Raw genomic sequence first — 19,704 nt, forward strand, 5'->3', positions numbered from 1 at the left:
CTTAGCTCAGTGGCATTTAGATTTTAATAATTTTAATAATACTTAACATTTTTGAGCACTTACTGTGCGTCGGTCATAGCACTAAAGAGCTAATGTGTCTCCCTGGGTTTTTGGGTCAATTTTTCTAGATTCAAATCCTGACTTTGACACTTAACAGCTTTGTGACAAGTTTCTTAAACACATTGAGTCTCAATTTACTCATCTGTAAAATGGGAATAATAACAGTAAAAATTACATATAATTATTTTGAGTATTGAAGGTATTCTTTATAAAGAGATTAGAACAGTATCTGGCAAATGGTAAGCACTCAAAAAGATATACCAGTCATTAACATTGAGATTATATTCTTATTGCAGTTTATTCTTCTCAACAGTCCTGTAAGCCAGAGATAATTGGCTCCATTTTACAGATGAGTTGACTTTGATCTGAACAAGTTAAGTACCGGTTCGTCTCTGGTCCTGCAACTACTAAGGAGCAGAGTGGAGGAGATTCAAACTGTCTCTTTGCATAAAGGTGTGAAAAGGAAGGAATCTCTATCTCCTACTGAGAACACAAAGTACTGCAGCAGGAGGGAACTAACCACTACTGGCATGTGGCAGTCATCACTGCTATATTACTGACAGACTGTCTTCCTCCTGCCGTTTTTTATTATGCAGCAAAATGTTAAGACTATACCATGGACATTTTTACTAGAATCCTGTGTTCTCAATTCATGGTTTGTTTAAAAAAAAATCATATGTTTGTTGATTGCAAATTAAAGACGTGTTTTAAATGAGAAAGAAAATGTAGCTTTTAAATGAATTTTATTTTATTTTTTAAAACCCTGCTCAGTTACAATAATTTTTTCATGTCTAGAGAGGTAAAAGGGGCTCAAATTATTGTGGAGACGACATACAAGTATTTATATAAAGTAGAGATTTAGAGTGCTCTACTTTTTAAGCATTTCAGTGGTATTCATTCCCCGTATTCATGAGACTTTTGTGTGTTTAGTTTATGTGGAATTGTTCCGATTTTGATAAAATTTATTGAATAATAATGAAATATTAATGAGCAGACTCAGAAATTAATATTCCTCTTTATTGTTATGGTATAGATTTTGTACTAGGGATAGTCTTATATTTTATTAGAAGCTACTAAAAATTTGGAATTGTTGGAGAATAAACTTAAAATTAAAGGAAACTTGAGTAAGTAGCAAGCTGTCTCTGGGTTTATTCAGTCATGGGTACTCACTCCTTCAGTTGTTGGTGCTAGAGTGGACCCTCTATTAGTTTTAGGTCTCATACTGCAGACAAATACTGTCATTCTTATTACAGTAAGGAATACTAACATGAAAGTGGGAGAGAAAGGAAAGAAGCAGTGAAATAAGAATTGAGATGTGAAATCATGTGAGAGGGAGGAAAAACAAACAACTAATTCAGACTTCAGGCTGTGATCAGCCCTGTTCCTGGAAAACACTTTGAATTAATGTTCTGTTCCTGCTGTACAAACTCTCAATCACTTTTTCCCTAGGGAATTTTCAGGTTGGGACGAGGCAAGAGGGACAACAGGTAGCTTTCTCACATGGCACTGGGAATGTGACAGCTTGGTGCTATCTTTTGTAAGTGCTAGTGGAATAAAATTTGATTTTTCATAGTGAATTTTAAGATTGTAGTCAGTTTTTGTTTGACTTTCACACAGGCTCATAGTAACTAACTAGTGTCAGGTAATACATCAGAGATACACGTTTATGGGTTGCCTGGGGTATTTTAAAAGATAATGTATTTTGACACAGAACAAGTCAAGTCGACTTCTATAGATAATAAGACAGTATGAACCTGCTTAGGTCTAAGTTCCAAAGAGAAATCACTGTGGGTTTTTTTGGGTTTTTTTTGTTGTTGTTGTTTGTTTTTTTTAAGCAGACGAGGGAGAAGCAGGCTGAGTAGGGAGCCTGATGCAGGACTCAATCGTAGGACCCCGGCATCATGACCTGAGCTGAAGGCAGATACTTAGCCAACTGAGCCACTCATGGGAATTCTTTTAATCCAAGTATATAGTACAGTATTATTAACTCTAATACTATGCTATACATTAGATATCTCAAACATACTCATCTTACAACTAGAAGATTGTACTCTTTGACCAGTATCTCCCCTTCCCCCCATCCCTTGTAAAAGAATCCTTAGAAGGGTTCAAATCTGTCTTTCCCTTCAATTGATGTCGTATTATATTATTTTAACAAGTAGATATCCTTCAGCTTAATTTAATACACATGTAATATATTTGTTAAATTTTACAAATTGACCACATGTCCTGGGTCTCTGAAGGATGTAAAAGGGCCCACGCCACAAGAAAAGTATTTGAGGGTTTTCAGTTTTCATATACATTAAAAAGAAAATATGTCACCTGTTACCTGAACATTTACCTTATAAACGTGCCATATATATATAAGATTTCTATAGCTGGGAACTCCCAACTTTCTGTATAGTGAGATGGGGCAGAGCATTAGGGCAACAGTGGAAGGAGATTTGGTTCCAGCACCTGGAGTTAGAATTCAAAGGTACTTTCAAATAGAAATAGTTTTTAAGTAGTAATTAGATGTCTAGGCTAGCCCCAAATCTAATTAACTAAACATTTGAAAATGCTTTCTTTTTTCCTCTAGCCATGGCAAATCTATAGTATTTAATCAAGAATATAGATTATGTGCTTTATAAGTACTTGCTAACTGGACCTATCTAAGGTTTAAGAATGAGGGCAAGTCCCAATGCTATTCATTTAATTAAAGCGAACTTGTACACAGAAAGCAATATTTTGCTTGGTGTCATGGTTCCAGAGATTAATGCAGTAGCATAGCTTCCTCTGTATACTCATAATATGGTAGGGCACTTCATGTGATTACAATATATCTTGAAAAGTACATTAATTAAGAGATGAGAAAATGTCCTGACATAGGGGAGGAAATGATTTTCCATGGGTATATCAGAAAGATTTTATGGAGGATTTGACATTTGAAGGATGATTAGGAGTTTGCCATGTGAAAGAACAGAATCTAAGCTAATGAACCAATATTTATAGTGCATAAATGCAACAAAAGGTGGTATGTTAGGTGAGGAATGAGATCAGTGTGATTGCATCATAAGATAAAAGAGAGAAAATGGTATAGGAATAGGAGAGAAATAGAGATGAAGAGGGGAAGTGGAAGCCACATTTTGAAGTTCCTTATGCTACAAAGACATTTAGACTTTATTCTGTAAGATGGTAGGGGAGTAGTGAAGGTGTTTTAAAATATGGTCAGAATATTAACTTATATAATGTACTACCTCTTAAAAAATACCACTTGTCTTGACAGTGATGGCATGACTTAATTAAAATTAAACAATAAGTTTTAGCAAAGCTTGAGATGTTTGGTTCAGTGGTTCATCTGGATTTAAAACTTTTATCATTGCTTTGCTATTTTTAACAAGTTGAAAATAGAGATTTATATTGGTTCTTTTCTTCCAAAAGTGAATTTTAGAAAAAGCTAGCAGGTTTCAAATTATTAAACAAATAAAACAGATTGGGGCACCTGGGTGGCTTAGTGGTTGGGTGTCTGCCTTTGGCTCAGGGCATGATCTCGGAGTCCTGGGATCAAATCCCACATCAGGCTCCCTGCGGGGAGCCTGCTTTTCCCTCTGCCTATGTTTCTGCCTCTCTTTGTGTGTCTCTCATGAATAAATAAATAAAATACATTTAAAAAATAAAACAGATTATTACTTTTCTAAAAATTTTATTCATTTTAGGGGTAGGGGAACAGCAGCAGAGAGGGAGAGTGAGAGAGAATCTTCAGCACTTTTCACTGAGCATGGATCTCAGCATAGGGCTGGATTCCAGGACCCTGTGATCATGACCTGATTCTTGAAATCAAGAATCAGATACTCAACTTACTGAGTCACCCAGGCTCCTGAAAACAGTATTTTTACAAGACTAATGCTTTAAATCTTTAAAATAAGTTGATATGTGTAAGCAATCTTCTCTTTAATTTTTTCAAGAATAATTATTTCTTGATATTAATGATTAAAAGTTCTTCTTGGGACGCCCGGGTGGCTCAGTCTATTAGGTGGCTGCCTTCAGCTTAGGTCATGATCCCAGGCTCCTGGGATTGATCCCCATGTCAGGCTCCTTGCTCAGTGGGGAGTCTGCTTCTCACTCTTCCTCTCTCTCTGCCCTGGGATTCCCCCTGCCCGTGTTCTCTTTCTCTCTCTGTCTCAAATAAATTCTTAAAGAATTAAGTTTTTCTTAATCAGAGAATGCTCTGTATTTTTTTAAATAATAGTTTTATTGAAATACCATACCATTTACTCGGCAGTTTTTAGCATATTAACAAAGTTCTGCAACCATTGCTATGTAATACCAAAACATCTTTATTACCCCCAAGTAGAAACTTTATACCTTTTAGCAGTTACTTCCTCCTTTTGCCCTCCTCCACCCATACATATACACAGATCTAGGCAACCACTAATCTACTTTTTGCCTTTAGACTTATCTGTTTGAGTATTAAGTATAAATAGATCATATAATATGTGGCTTTTTGTGACTGGCTTCTTTCTCTTAGCATAATGTTGTCAGGGTTCATCCACGTGGCATGCATCAGTACTAAGTTCTTTTTTATTGCTGAATAATGTTCAGTTTGTGTAGATATATCACATCTTATTTATTCATTCATGAGTTGATGGATATTTAGGTTGTTTCCACTTTTTGGGCATATGAATAATGCCGCTATGAACATTCATGTACAGTTCTTTGTGGAGGTTTATGTTCTAATTTCTCTTGAGTGGAATTGCCACGTTATTAGGTAACTCTGTTGAACCTTTTGAGAAACCGTCAGAATGTTTTCCAACATGACTGCACCCTTTTACAGTCTCATGAAGTTTCTGATTTCTCCATACTCCTGCTAAAACTTGGTATTATCCGTCTTTTCAATTATAGCCACCCTGGTGGATATGAAGTGTCATCTCATTTCCTGATTCTGATTCTCATTTCCTTAGTGGCTTGATGATGTTGAGCATCATTTCATGTATTTATTGGTTATTTGTTTATCTTCTTTGTAGAAATATCTTTAAGTTCTTTACCCATCCATTTTTAATTTGGTTGTCTTTATTGTTGAGTTGTAAGAATTCTTTTTATATTCTGGATACTGGACCCTTATCAGATATATGATTTACAAATATATTTTTCCATTTTGTGGGTTTCTCTTTTCTTTCTTGATGTTATATTTTGGAGCATAAAAGTTTTTTATTTTGATAAAATCATTTTTTTCTTGTTGCTTGTGTCTTTGATGTCATATTTAAGAAACCTTTGCCAGTCCAAGGTCATGAAGACTTACTCCTGTATTGTAAGATTTTGCTTATATTTAGGTCTGTGACCCATTTGAATTAGTCTTAGGATAGGGTGTAAGGAAGGGGTCTAACTTTATTCTATGTCACATGGCTATCTTGTTGAAAAGAATATTCTTTCCCTGTTCATGTTGTCTTAACATATGGTTTTGAGGTAAAAAATCGCATAACATGAAATTAACCATTTTAAAGTATATAATTAATTCAGTGTCCTCTAATAGTATAACCACTGCCTTTGTCTGGTTCTGTCATTTTGTTTGTTGTGCAGTCACCACTTCTATCTAGTTCTGACTTTGAGAAAGTACCGTACTAGGTAGAACTAAACATTTTCATCATCTGAAAAGGAAACTCTATTTTCATTAGGCAATTAACTTCCCATTTTCTCCTCCTCTCAGCCCCTTTTAACCACCAATCTACTTTCTGTTTCTGTAGACTTAACCCATTCTGGATATTTCATATTAATAGAATCCTAATTATGACCTTTGTGTCTGGCTTCTTTCACTTAGCGTGTTTTCAAGGATCATTCACTTTGTAGCATGTATCAGTACTTCATTCCCTTAGATAGCTGAATAATATCCCATTATATCGATATATCACATTTTGTTTATCCATTCATCTGTTGATGAGTATTTAAGTTTTGGTGTATTTTTGGGGGGAGACTTAGTAAACAAAGATTTTATTTTATTATTAAAGTATTGTTAATATACAGTGTTATATTCATTTCAGGTATGCAGCATAGTGATTTGACAGTTCTATACATCACTCAGTGCTTACCACAATAAGTGCAGTCACCATGTGTTACCATATGGTGTTATTACATTATTATCAACTATATTCCCTGTGCTGTGATTTCATCTCCATGCCTGATTTATTTTATAACTGGAAGTTTGTACCTCTTAATCCCCTTCACCGATTTTACCCTACCTGCTTCCCCTCTGGCAACTACCAGTCTGTTCGGTATAGTTGAAAGTCTGGGTTTTTTGTTTATTCATTTGTTTTGTTTTTCAGATTCCATATATAAGTGAAATAATGGTATTTATCTTTCTCTTGACTTATTTTGCGTAGCATAATAAATCCATCTGTGTTGTAGCACATGGCAAGATGTCATTCTTTTTTATGGCTGAGTAATATTGCTTTGTGTGTGTGTGTGTCTGTGTGTGTCTGTGTGTGAGAGAGAGAGAGACATCTTTTTTATCCATTCATCTATTAGTGGACATTTGGGTTGCTTCTATACCTTGACTATTATAAATAATGCGGAATGCACATAGGGGTGCATATATCTTCTCAAATTAGTGTTTTGGTTTGGGAGGGGGGGTAAATACCCAGTAGTGGAATTTCTGGATTGTGTGGTTTTTTTGTGGGTTCTTTTTCATTTTTTGAGGAAATTCCATACTGTTTTCCATAGTGGCTATACCAATTTACATTCCCACCAACAGTGCATGAGGGTTACCTTTCCTTCTCATTATAACCAACATTAGTTATTTCTTGTCTTTTTGATACTAGCTGGCCATTCTGACTGGTATGGTGGTCTCTCATTGTGATTTTGATTTGGATTTCTCTGATGATGAGTGATGTTGAGCATCTTTTCATGTGTCTGTTGGCCATCTGTATATCTTCTTTGGAAAGTTCTATTCAAGACCTCTGCCCATTTTTTAAATCAGACTGTTTGATGTTGAGTATTTATGAGTTCTTTATATATTTTCAGTATTAACCCTTTATCAGATACATGATTTGCATATACCATCTCCCATTCAGTGGGTTGCCTTTTCGTTTTATTGATGGTTTCCTTTGCTGTGTAAAAGCTTTTTATTTTGGTAGAGTCCCAGTAGTTTATTTTTGCTTATTTTTCCCTTGCCTGAGGAGACATATCCATAAATATATTGCTAAGGCCACGTCTGAGAGATTACTGCTTGTATTTTCTTTTAGAAGTTTGATGGTTTCAAGTTTCACATTTAGATCTTTAATGCATTTTGGGTTTATTTTTCTGTATGGTGCAAGAAAGTGGTCCAGTTTCTTTCTTTTGCATGTAACTGTCCAGTTTTCCCAACATGATTTATTAAAAGTTTTTTCTTCCATTGTATATTCTTCCTTTTTTTGTTATGGATTAATTGGTCCTGTAAGCATGGGTTTATTTCTGGGCTTTCTACCTAGTTCTATTCATCTATATGTTGGTTTCTGTGCCAATACCATACTATTTTGATTACTATCGCTTTGTAAAATATATTTTAAAATCTGGGATTGTGATTTTCTTTGTTAAGATTGTTCATCTTTCTTAAGATTGTTTTGGCTATTTGATATCTTCTGTGGTTCCATAGAAATTTTAGGATTATTTGTTCAGTTCTGTGAAAAATGCTATTGACATTTTGATAGAGATTGCACTGAATCTTGCTTTGGGTATTGGTATATTGTTTTTTAATGCTTTACTTCAAGACTTTTGACTTTATATATCAGCATTTTTCTTTAATTGTATTTTTACGAACACAAGGAACAAAAAGGAAGAGCCATTACTTCCCCTTCTAAAATTAATAATGACATAGATATGCAACAATTTTGTGTTTATCTCAAAGAAAGCACCTAGTAAACATTAGTGTCTTCTACCTATTACTTATTTTATAGCCCTCGTATTTTCTGAGTTGCTTCTTATTCACCATCTCATTTAAGCTACATGAGAACAGTAAGAAGCATACATTAGGGCATTTTTTAAATCATTCTCATTTTGCAGAACAGAGTATTAGTTAGTATTGAGGATTGTCACTTACCCAAAGTTATATAGCAGGTAAAGAACAGCCTAAAGTAACTGCAGTCTTTTGTAGTTTCATGTTTTTTTGCTGATAATAAAATGTTCCTTTGCAAAAAGCTTTAACATTTATGCCCTGAGTCCAGTATACCTAATTTTCATGGTTATCCAAAATTATTCAGTGAAAGATAATTATCCATACCTGTTCTTTTTATATCACAGTTGAAAATTAACCTAAACCCCAGTTATAATATTAGTAGTAAGAGCTAAGGATCACCTCTGTGCACAGAATTTTGTGTCATAATGAAAGAGACCAAGATCGCTAATGCAAGAGAGGGACCATGTCGATTATCATTTCATTCATTGGTATATACTCTACCATGTCAATGTAGGATAACTGTAGGTTCTCAATAAAATATTGAGTGAGTAGATGAATGAAAGAAATATATTGTATATTCTATCCATGTGACATATCACTAAATTTCTTCATAAATTGCCACTGATGATTCCTGTTAATCTTATAGGTTTTGAATGAACAAACATAATAAAAATTCTTAAAATCTAATACTTCATTTATGTTACTTGATTAACAATAAATACCATTTAATCTCCAGTCTGGAGATGTATAAACTGAGACATAGAAATGGTGAGCTGCTCTAGCAGCTCAAGCTAGAGACTCCTCTTTTAAGATGGTTTCATACAGCCATGCTGCCTTATAAAAGTCTAAAATTTAATTATCTTAAAATATCTTAATATTGATTAAATGTACTTAATGGCTTGAGACTTGATAGATGGGACCTTTGGAGGTGTTATTCTAGTAACATTTCCATCAATCTAACATTTATTTTTGTGTGTTTGACTACTTTTAAAAGTTTGATACCTGTTCTCTAAGACACCTTCACATGTGTTTGATTAAATTTATTCCATTTGTCAGCTCCATGTTCTCTCCACCCTTATTTATTGAAATTTATATATGGTTTTTAAAGGTCATTAAACATCAGTCACTTTTAGTTTTTACTAGAGTCAAGAATTTTCCTAGTTTAGCAAAACATCTTTTTCAAAATTGCCAAAAGCTGCTCTAAGATACATTATTATTTTAAACTTAGTAGATATTTTGGTTTTTCCTTTCAGGTGTTGATAGCTCTTCTACCACGAGCAGTGCTTCTCCAATGCCCAACAGTTATGATGCCTTGGAAGGAGGCAGCTACCCAGGTAATTTGTTTTGTGCTTATTTGGTGCTTACTTGAAAAATTACTGATCATCAATTTTTTCCAAATATCAATATACATTATACATAATTAAGGCTGTATTTTTATTTTTATTTATTTTTTTTAAGGCTGTATTTTTAACAGAAAAAGGGGACATTTTCTGGTATTTCTCAGCCTTACTTTATAATAGTTTTAATTGTCATATAACAACTACAAATGTCGTTTCTGGGAGGCCTAAGGAAATTTATTATTTTGTTTTTGTATCATGCTCTTTATCTTTTTCCTCCTTCCAAAAGATTTTTAATAGTAAATAATTCTCCTCTTTCCCTTCTTTTTATGCTGATAACTTCTTAAGTAAATTTTATATTTCTGTTCTCATGTTTTGGTCCTTCAATTCCTTCCAACTAGCCTCTGAATATAAATAGTCTTTGACTCTTTACTCCCCCCTATGGCTCCTGGCTGCCTCACCAGGCAAATAGATTAACCAATTTAGGGGTAAATTTTGGTAAGTTTTATAATTAGTAGTCATTTCACTATAATATCCCAGTTTAATGGGATTTCCCTTTTTTGTCCGTCTCTTATCAGATAACCTGACAGTCTGCTCGCCTTCTCACTTTTTCTAATGATTTGAAACTTTAGGACTAACAGAACAAGTAATTTTGCCCTTTTCTTTATTTCTTACCACTTTGGTAATAATCCAGGATGGAGCTTAATTGAAGTTGGAGTATGCTGCACTTAACATACTATCTGGCTATCACTATCCTATGAATTGGTAGAAACTTTCATCTTCTCAGCTTAGTATAGAATCCCCTTTTAATATTTCAAGAATACTTCGATAAGCTACTCAACCTTTTATGGTTAAGGATTTTTTTTCCCCCTAGGGATGCGTGTATGTGTGTAAGAAATGTGGACCATTCCAAAAGCAATCACTATTATAAAAATACTTTAGAAGAGTTAATTTGTTCACTAAAAGGTGAATACTACATGTGGAATCACTATATTATACTCCTGAAACCAATATAACACTGTATGTTAACTATACTGGATTTTTTTTAAAAAAAATTTTAAACTATGAATTTACTATAACTATATAGTATTTCGTGAGCTTCAAATTAACCTAAACAACAACAGCAAATTAACCTGAAGCAAAATGCTGAATGTAGGATCCAAAGATCATGGCTTTGGAGTTTGACCTTACATTGTTTGTCCTTATTCATTTCATCAACAAATCTTAGCCTTATTATGAACTGTGCTTTTATACTAAGTGAGTGACCTTGGGCAAGTTTTCTAGCTATTTATACTGTACCAAAATTAAAGATTTGAACATCTATAGCAGTAAGATTAAATGAATTGAAAGTACTATGTGTCAGGGTTTAGGATAGATTTTAGGACTATAGAGCAGCCCCGGTGGCACAGAGGTTTAGCGCTGCCTGCAGCCCCCAGGGTGTGATCCTGGAGACCCAGGATCGAGTCCCACATCGGGCTCCCTACATGGAGCCTGCTTCTCTGTCTGCCTGTGTCTTTGCCTCTTTCTCTCTCTGTATTGCTCATGAGTAAATAAAGAAAATCTTTAAAATATATATATATCTTAGGACTATAGAAATGTATGTATGGTATGTTGTCCCTTTCCTAAGGAAGCAGAGAAGCTTTAGACCTTCATGTGTATGACTCTAGCTTTTTATATCTTATGCTGATGACTGTTACCATGTTAAGAGACCTTTTTTCTCCTTACATTCCCATCACTGTGAGGAATGATAAGCAGGATATGACACTGCATTGAAGCTCTTGTCCTAGTAAGAAATCTGGGAGGTGGGATCCCTGGGTGGCACAGCGGTTTGGCGCCTGCCTTTGGCCCAGGGCGCGATCCTGGAGACCCGGGATCGAATCCCACGTCAGGCTCCCCGTGCATGGAGCCTGCTTCTCCCTCTGCCTATGTCTCTGCCTCTCTCTCTCTCTCTCTCTCTGTGACTATCATAAATAAATAAAAATTTAAAAAAAAAAAAAAAAAAAAAAGAAATCTGGGAGGTTACCAGAAAGCCAGCAAGCCAGCCAGCCCTTGCCTAAGTAGCACAAGATGATAGACAAAGGAATGTCTGGGAACATATCTCCAAAATGAGAGCCAGTAGATATTGTCAGTAGAAAGAATTCTTGAAGAATCCTTAAAAAATAAATTTTATTAAGTCAGATGCTTTTAAGAGCATATTTTCTTCAGAGTCTGGTTGCTCTTAAAGAATGTAATTTTTATATGAAAAGTAGATTGGAATTCATATATGTTATACAGATTTGACTTTAAGAGTAACAGTATGGCAACATGTTAATGGTATGTGTAGTAGAGTAATTTTTAGGGTTTCTTGTTATTTTTGTGCTTGAGGATTAAATTTTATAGTTTTTTCTCCATTTTAATCAAATTTTAGTTTTTGTTTTAAATTTAAATACAGGAAGAACCTTTATTCATTGTATTTTATTTGGGATCTATTACATACCAGACATTGTTTTAGGAGCAGGACACTATTCTGTACACTGTCTTCATACTCTGGCAGTTTTGCCTCTGCAAAAAATACATACTTCTAACTGAGTAAAGGGGTGAAGAGTTCATGATTCTCTTCTCTCTACTTTTGTGGATGTTTGTAATATCTCATAATAAAAAGTGTAAAAAAGGAAAATGCCAAAGATTATGGCTTGCCGAGGAGCCAAGTCTTTATATATAGAGTCCTGATTTTCAGTGTTAACACCATGTTTTTCCTTTGGTTAGATATGCTTTCCTCATCAGCAAGCAGTCCTGCTCCTGATCCCGCTCCTGAACCTGACCCGGCTCCAGTTCCAGCTCCTTCTGCTCCTCAGCCTTCAAAAATGGCTAAGCCTTTTGGGTATGGTTATCCAACTCTTCAGCCTGGTTATCAGAATGCTACAGCACCACTTAATTCTGGAGTACCACCCAGTAGCCCAATGTATTCTGGATTCCAGCCGTATGCTCAAGTATGTGTAAAAACTTTACATTTCTAAAATTATGAAACTACTATCAATTCTAACAAATCCCTGGTGATTCAAACGGATCACAGGTGCAAACACCAGTAAGCCTAGGTCAAACATCATAGAATTCAGTGCCGGTTTGTGTGTGTGTATGTATAAATAGAGATAAAAGGAAATATAAGTATCAAATCTTTAAAGAGGTTAAATCTGGATCAGGATATTAGCTGTGATTTTTTTCTGTCCTTCATTGTACTTTTATTTTTCAGAGTCTTGCAATGTGCAGGTATTAATTTTGTAATCAGGAAATTCAATGTTAAGTTTTTTAAAGGTCTGTATTATTTAGCTGGCTTTTTCCTCATGATATGACATACAACTGAAATTGGTAACAGTCTCCACACACATAAATGCTGATCAATAGTTATATTTCTTATTAACTATTGCTGTGACCCACCCATTCTGATAAGACCTTTTTTGGAGTCACCTCTTAAGTGCCATATCAATTTAATAATACAGAATAGTAAGGATCTCATATTTATATTTATTAAGAAAGTAAAATATAAGGAAACAATCGAAATGATAAAACATTGTACTTAAAATGAAAAACTGCTCTCAGTAGACTAACCTTACAGAAATTTCATCTTATGGTACACTAAGAATGAAAATTAAGGGGACATAGGAAAATCATGTTTTTGGTATTTAATCTTAGAATTAAGGCACAGACGGAGGAAAGAAACTAGGAGAGAGAGGCACTAGAGAAATATGGTTGGTTAGAACAGATATTTCTGCCTTCCATTTTGTTAGAGTTTCTTTATGGCTTTATTGGTCCAGATGAAACAATTCTTAAGTCATTATTTTCTGACTCTTGTGCTCTAGGGAAATTGCTTTTGGGGGTCATAAAACATAATGTATTTTTACATTTTAATGTGAGGAAAACCAAGTTCAAAGAAAGGATCTAGTACTTAGAGGAACTTTTGGGCAAGAAAAAAAAAACTGTAGTGGTATTCCACAAGGACATAGAAAAGGTTCTTGGACCAGATGTGACCTGTTGCCCATTTCTACATAAACTTTTATTGGAATGGAGCCTCATGCATTCTTTTATGTATTATCTATGTCAGCTTTTGCACCACAGTGTAGAGTTGAGTAGCTACAAAAGAGATGTGTGGCTCTTGAAGCTTTAAAATACTTACTACCCGACCCCCTATGGAGAAAGTTTGCTGACCCTTGAAATAGGATCAAGTATTGTTCTTTTTCCACTTTATTTGGAAGGTTATTTTGGAAAAGTTAAGAGATTGTCCTTAGAATAAAAGTAAAAATTAATATTTATTATGCTAGATTTTAAAAATAACTTCATTCGGGATCCCTGGGTGGCGCAGCGGTTTGGCGTCTGCCTTTGGCCCAGGGCACGATCCTGGAGACCCAGGATCGAATCCCACGTCGGGCTCCCGGTGCATGGAGCCTGCTTCTCCCTCTGCCTCTGCCTCTCTCTCTCTCTCTCTCTCTCTCTCTCTGTGTGACTATCATAAAAACAACAACAACAACAAAAAAAACTTCATTCTGTTCTTCTGTAGTATCAGTCCTTTTTATATTCTAGCTCTCGTACAAAGATCACAGGAGTTTGAATGAAGGGGACAGAGGCAGACTAAAAAGTAACCTAGATTATTAATCATGGGAGAAATGAATATCATAAAGCAAAAGCTTTAGACTTGATACTATTAGAGATCATTCGCTTCTACCTTTCATCTTTTTACAACTTTTTATTGAAATATAATCTGTATTGAATTTATGTACAAATATATAAATCAACATCACACAGTTTGATACCTTTCCAAAATTGAACACACATAATAAATAGCCAGAGCCCTTTCTCATGCCTTTTCTAGTTACTAACACCCAGATAAGAGTTGGCAACTGTCCTGACTTCTAATACCACACATTAATATTGCCTGTCTTTATACTTTATATAAGTGGAATAATAACTGTAAATTCTTGTCTAGGCTCTTAGGCCCAATATTATGTTTACTGTCTGCTTGTAGTTCATTCATTTTCATGGTTGTATATATTCCATTTTGTGAATATACTAGTTTACTTATTTGTTCTGTTGACAGGCATTAGGGTAAACTTCCAGTGTGGCACTATTAAAAATAGTGCTGTTGTGAATATTTCTGTTCATGTCTTTTAAACGAAATGTATGTATCGAGGAGTAGAATTGCTGGGTCATGGGGTATCCATATTTCCAGCATTTAATGCTAAACAATTTTCCAAAGCAGATGTTCCATTAGCAGTATATGAGAGTTCCAGTTACTGCACATCCTTGTCATTTTGGCTTTTTTATCATAGTTACCTTCCTTTGATTACTTAAGTGAAAAAAATGAGACTCAGATAAGTGAAGTTGTCTGTCCAAGACCAGGCTTAGTTCTGAGAGTACAAGTCTTTACAGTTCAGAATTAAGCACCTTTTTTCTCTCTTTAACTGGTAGGAACTTGGGATGCCTGGGTGGCTCAGCAGTTGACCATCTGCCTTTGCCTTAGGACGTGATCCCAGAGTCCTGGGATTGAGTCACACATAGGGCTCACAGGGAGCCTGCTTCTTTCTCCCTCTGCCTATGTCTCTGCCTCTCTCTCTCTCTCTGTGTGTCTCTCATGAATGAATAAATAAAATCTTAAAAAAAAAAAAAAAACTGGTAGAGACTTGTGCAAAAGAAAACCAAAGTCAGATTTTATATATATAAAAGAAGATTATAAAGCAGCAATCTATTTTTGTTTAATCTGATTTTATTTTTTAAAGATTTTATTTATTTATTCATGAGACACATAGAGAGAGAGGCAGAGACACAGACAGAGGAGAAGCAGGCTCCATCCAGGAAGCCTGATGTGGGACTTGATCCCAGGACTCCAAGATCACACACCCTGGGCCGAAGGCAGGCACCAAACTGCTGAGCCAGCCACCCAGGGATCCCCTGTTTAATCTGATTTTAAAATAGTTTTTTGGACACTAGATTCAGGGTCAGTGAACAATAATGATTTAAACACACAGCTAGGGGTGCCTGGGTGGTTCAGTCAATTAAGTTGTCTGCCTTTGGCTTAGGTCATTATTCCAGGATTCAGAGATCAAGCTCCATATTGGGCTCCCTGCTTGTGTGTGCTGCATGCGCGCGTGTGCGCGTGCTCTGTGTGTGTGTGTGTGTGTAGATATATAGATATATAGATATAAATAGCTCTATCAAATAAATAATAAAATCTTTTTTTAAAAAAACACGCAGCTAGGACATACTTTTAAATTCTTATCTATCTACTAAAACAAAGATTGTAGATTTTTAGATTAATATTATCAAGCTAATTTTATTTTATTTTTTAAAATATTTTATTTATTTATTCATGGGAGACACAGAGAGAGAGAGGCAGAGACACAGGCAGAGAGAGAAGCAGGCTCCACGCAGACAGCCCGACATGGGACTTGATCCCCGGTCTCCAGGATCACACCCCAGGCTGCAGGCATCACTAAACCACTACGCCATCAGGGCTGCCCTATCAAGTTAATTTTAAAAGAAGCCATTTAAAGGTGACTTTTTATGTGCACTCTGGTCCCAGCATTATGGCCAGAGGAATAGCAGAGTCACCAAGAATAATTTGGAGATTGCCAAAGACTTGTTTTAAAGTGTTTTCAAGTCTGACTGAGAACTCTGATATTGTGGGCTATGGGGCATGGGAGAGGGGGAATTAAAAAAATAAGCCATTTATTTTTGAAATCCTAGTTAGAATAGGAATATCTTACTTTAGCTTTAGCTACCCTTCTATAATGAAATTGAAATGCCTTTAAACGTTGTACTTAGTATAACCCAGTGGGAGGGTTCTGAGCTTTAAGGGCTTTCTTTGTTCTTATTAATTTGAGATGACCTTTATTAAGAAGTAGAAAATCCCAATATTTGGCTTTTGAGGAAGAAAAAATTAAAATTTGTTTTTCATCCCTGAAAAACAGAAGAAAAAGTTGATGTTTAGAAATGAAAATGAAGGGCACTTGGGTGACTCAGTCAGTTAAATGTCTGATTCTTGGTCTCATCTCAGGTCATGATCTCACACTTATGAGATTGAAGCCAAGATGGAGCTAGTGGCAGGCAGGGAGTTCACTTCCCCTCCTCTCCCTTTCTCCCTTTGCCCCTTCCTCCTCTCCTTGCACACTCTCTCAAATAAATAAGTAAATCTTTTTAAAAAATGAAAATTACAATTAGATATTTTAGTGACTATATGAAAAGCCAGATATAGTGTTATGTGGTGCTTTTTTTTTTTTTTGAGTCAAAAGGCTTTTTAATTTTTATTATTATTTTTTTAAGTTTGTATTTTAATCACCGGATGCTCTTCACAAGTGCGCTCACTAATCCCTATCCCCTATTTCACCCATTTCCCTACCACCTCCTCTCTGGTAACCATCAGTTTGTTTTCTATAGTTAAGAGTCTGTTTCTTGATTTGTCTCTCTCTTCTTTTTGTTCATTTGCTTTGTTTCTTAAATTCCACGTATGAGTGAAATCATGTGGCTTTTATCTTTCTCTGTCATATTTTATTTAGCATCAATGGACATTTTCACTGCTTTCCATATCTTGGCTATTATAAATAATGTATATAGTGCTTTTTTTTTTTTTTTTAATTTTTATTTATTTATGATAGTCACAGAGAGAGAGAGAGGCGCAGAGACACAGGCAGAGGGAGAAGCAGGCTCCATGCACCGGGAGCCCGATGTGGGATTCGATCCCGGGTCTCCAGGATCGCGCCCTGGGCCAAAGGCAGGCGCCAAACCGCTGCGCCACCCAGGGATCCCTATAGTGCTTTTTTTTTTAACAACAACAAAGACATAACCAATTGTAGAAAAGTACAGATAAGCAAAAAGAGGAAAATAAATACTAAGTGATATTCCCACCATCAAGATGTAAACAGCAACACTTGGGGTCTGTCCTTCCAAATTTCTTGCTATATATTTGGGGGGAAAGCCAGTAAAGAAACTGGTCATCCTAATAGCTTATTTAAACAAACAAAAGATGATGATCAGTAGGGATATTGTTTTAGAAACTTTTAATTCCTTTAATAGCATTAGATAAAACCTTTCTATATATTCTTCATCCGATAAGATCATAATGTTTTATGATCAAGCAGTCTACCATTGTTGGGCGTGATTGTTATAATCAACCTTCATACACACACATGTGCACACACCTTACTGCATTTGTCTCATTATTTCCTTAGAAGAAATTACTTTAGGTGAAATTACTGAATCAAAGCACCTAATCTTACAAGACTTTAGAGCTGCTATTTATTCATTCAGTAAAAATTTACTGAGTTCCTACTATGTGACAGTGCTACTCTAGGCACTGAAGATACAAGAGGAAGCCAAGTGAACAAAATAAAGTTCTTGCTGTCAGAAATTTGTTAGGAGGGCAGATTCAATGAGATAATAAATAAGTAAATCAATAAATTGATAAGATAGTTTCAAATAGTTACAATTGCTGTGAGATAAGACAAATTGAAGAAATTGCTGGGGTTCGGATATAGACTAAACAGGAAATCCTTCACTGTAGAAATTATGTTTGAGTTACTATTTGAATAACAAGAAGAACCAGGCATGGGAAAATCTGGGGGAGAACATCTCAGGCTGAGGAAGCATACAGGCAAAGACTTAAGCAGGAGCAACTTTGACGTGTTGCGAGCATGAAGTCTCAGAGTGGCTGGAACTCAGTTAGCAATGGAAAGAGTATTGCAATGAGATCAAAGAGGTAGGGAAGGACCGTAGTCAGAAGCCTTAGATTTTATACCAAGTGCAAAAGGTTTGAAACATTGGAGATTTTATGTAGTGGAGTGATATCTGATTTACATGATTTAGAGAATCATTTTGGCTGCTGTGTGAAGAACAGATTAGGGATGGAAGTATTTGAAAAGACAAAAATGGAAACCAGGGGACAAATGGAAGCTTTGCCATAATCCCAGAAACATATCATTGTGCTTTGTCCTAAGGTAGTATCGATGAAGGTAATGAAGAGTGGATGGAGAAGGGCTATCTTTTAACTTACAGATGGATTGGTTATGGTAGGTGAGAGAAAGGAAGGCTTCAAGGATAACTGGTAGCGAGCAGCCTGGGTGACTTAGTGGTTTAGCGCCGCCTTCAGCCCAGGGCATGATCCTGGAGGCCGGGGATCGAGTCCCATGTCGGGCTCCCTGCATGGAGCCTGCTTCTCCCTCTGCCTGTGTCTCTGCCTCTTTTTCTCTGTGTGCCGCTCATGAATAAATAAATAAAATCTTTTTAAAAAAAAAGGATAACTGGTACTTTTTTTGTCAGCAACTGGGTAGAGAGTAGTGCATTTACTTTGAAGGTGAAGAGAAACAAATAGGTCTAAAAGTGGCAATCAAATTGGCCATGTTAAGTTAATACACCCAATAGACATTTACCTAGAGATACCTAGTAGGCAGTAAGGATTCTATTTATTTATTCATGAGAAACAGAGAGACAGAGACATAGACAGAGGGGGAAGCAGGCTCCCTTTAGGGAGCCCAATGCAGGACTCAATCCCCGGACCTAGGATCATACCCTGAGCCAAAGGCAGACACTCAACCACTGAGCCACCCAGGTGTCTTTATATTTCTTTACTGAAATCCCAGTTCATATTCTTTCTCCATTATTCAGGTCCTCTGGTTTGTAAAAGCTATCTATAATAAGTATTATTAATCTTTTGTCCAATATAATTATAATTTTTCCCTCCACCTTAACATTTATTTTTAATTTTTTTTTTAAAGGTTTTATTTATTTATTCATGAGAACACACAGAGAGGATTGAGAGAGAGAGGGGCAGAGACACAGGCAGAGGGAGAAGCAGGCTCCATGCAGGGAGCCTGACGTGGGACTCGATCCCGGGTCTCCAGGATCACGACCTGGGCTGAAGGCGGCGCTAAACCGCTGAGCCACCCAGGCTGCCCTATTTTTAATTTTAATGGTACTTTTTGACATTGAAGAAATATCTAAATTGTATTATGATTTTTTTTGTTTTTGCTTTTGTTTGTATCCTTTAAAAGATCTTTTCAACCTTAGATTAGGAAATATTCCAGCTATAAATTCTTTTAGTTCTTAGGTGATTTCAATTTTGCATCATTAATCTATTTAAGGTTTTATTTTGACTCATAATGTAAATAATAAACTCATTTCCCCCAAAAAAATAACTAGCTCTAAGTTCACTATCATTTATTAAATAATCTGTCTTTTTGTACCAGCCAAATCTGAGTAGTTTGAGCATCAAAATGAATAACTATAATTCATTAGGTCACTTTGAGTTCCTAGAAAGCTGTGAATTCATAATACTAAAAATAAAACAAGCATAACATGGAAAAAATAAGCAAAGCAAAACTCATTGAACATCATTGTACATTTTTACAAAATCAATTCATTATTCTGAAATTTGATCATTGA

At 35.5% G+C, this 19,704-nt stretch overlaps 1 protein-coding gene across 2 annotated transcripts in view; it reads left to right on the forward strand.

Moving 5' to 3' along the window:
- Positions 1-19,704, forward strand: part of SEC24B (SEC24 homolog B, COPII coat complex component) — a 94,732-nt gene that overhangs the window by 45,271 nt on the left and 29,757 nt on the right. For both annotated transcript variants that reach the window (XM_072810589.1, XM_072810590.1), the window contains 2 exons: positions 9,217-9,297; positions 12,046-12,269. In XM_072810589.1, the coding sequence (XP_072666690.1) occupies positions 9,217-9,297; positions 12,046-12,269 (305 nt within the window). The remainder of the gene's footprint in view (positions 1-9,216; positions 9,298-12,045; positions 12,270-19,704) is intronic.

This window comes from Canis lupus, chromosome 33 (assembly GCF_048164855.1).
Source record: "Canis lupus baileyi chromosome 33, mCanLup2.hap1, whole genome shotgun sequence".
NCBI lineage: Eukaryota > Metazoa > Chordata > Mammalia > Carnivora > Canidae > Canis > Canis lupus.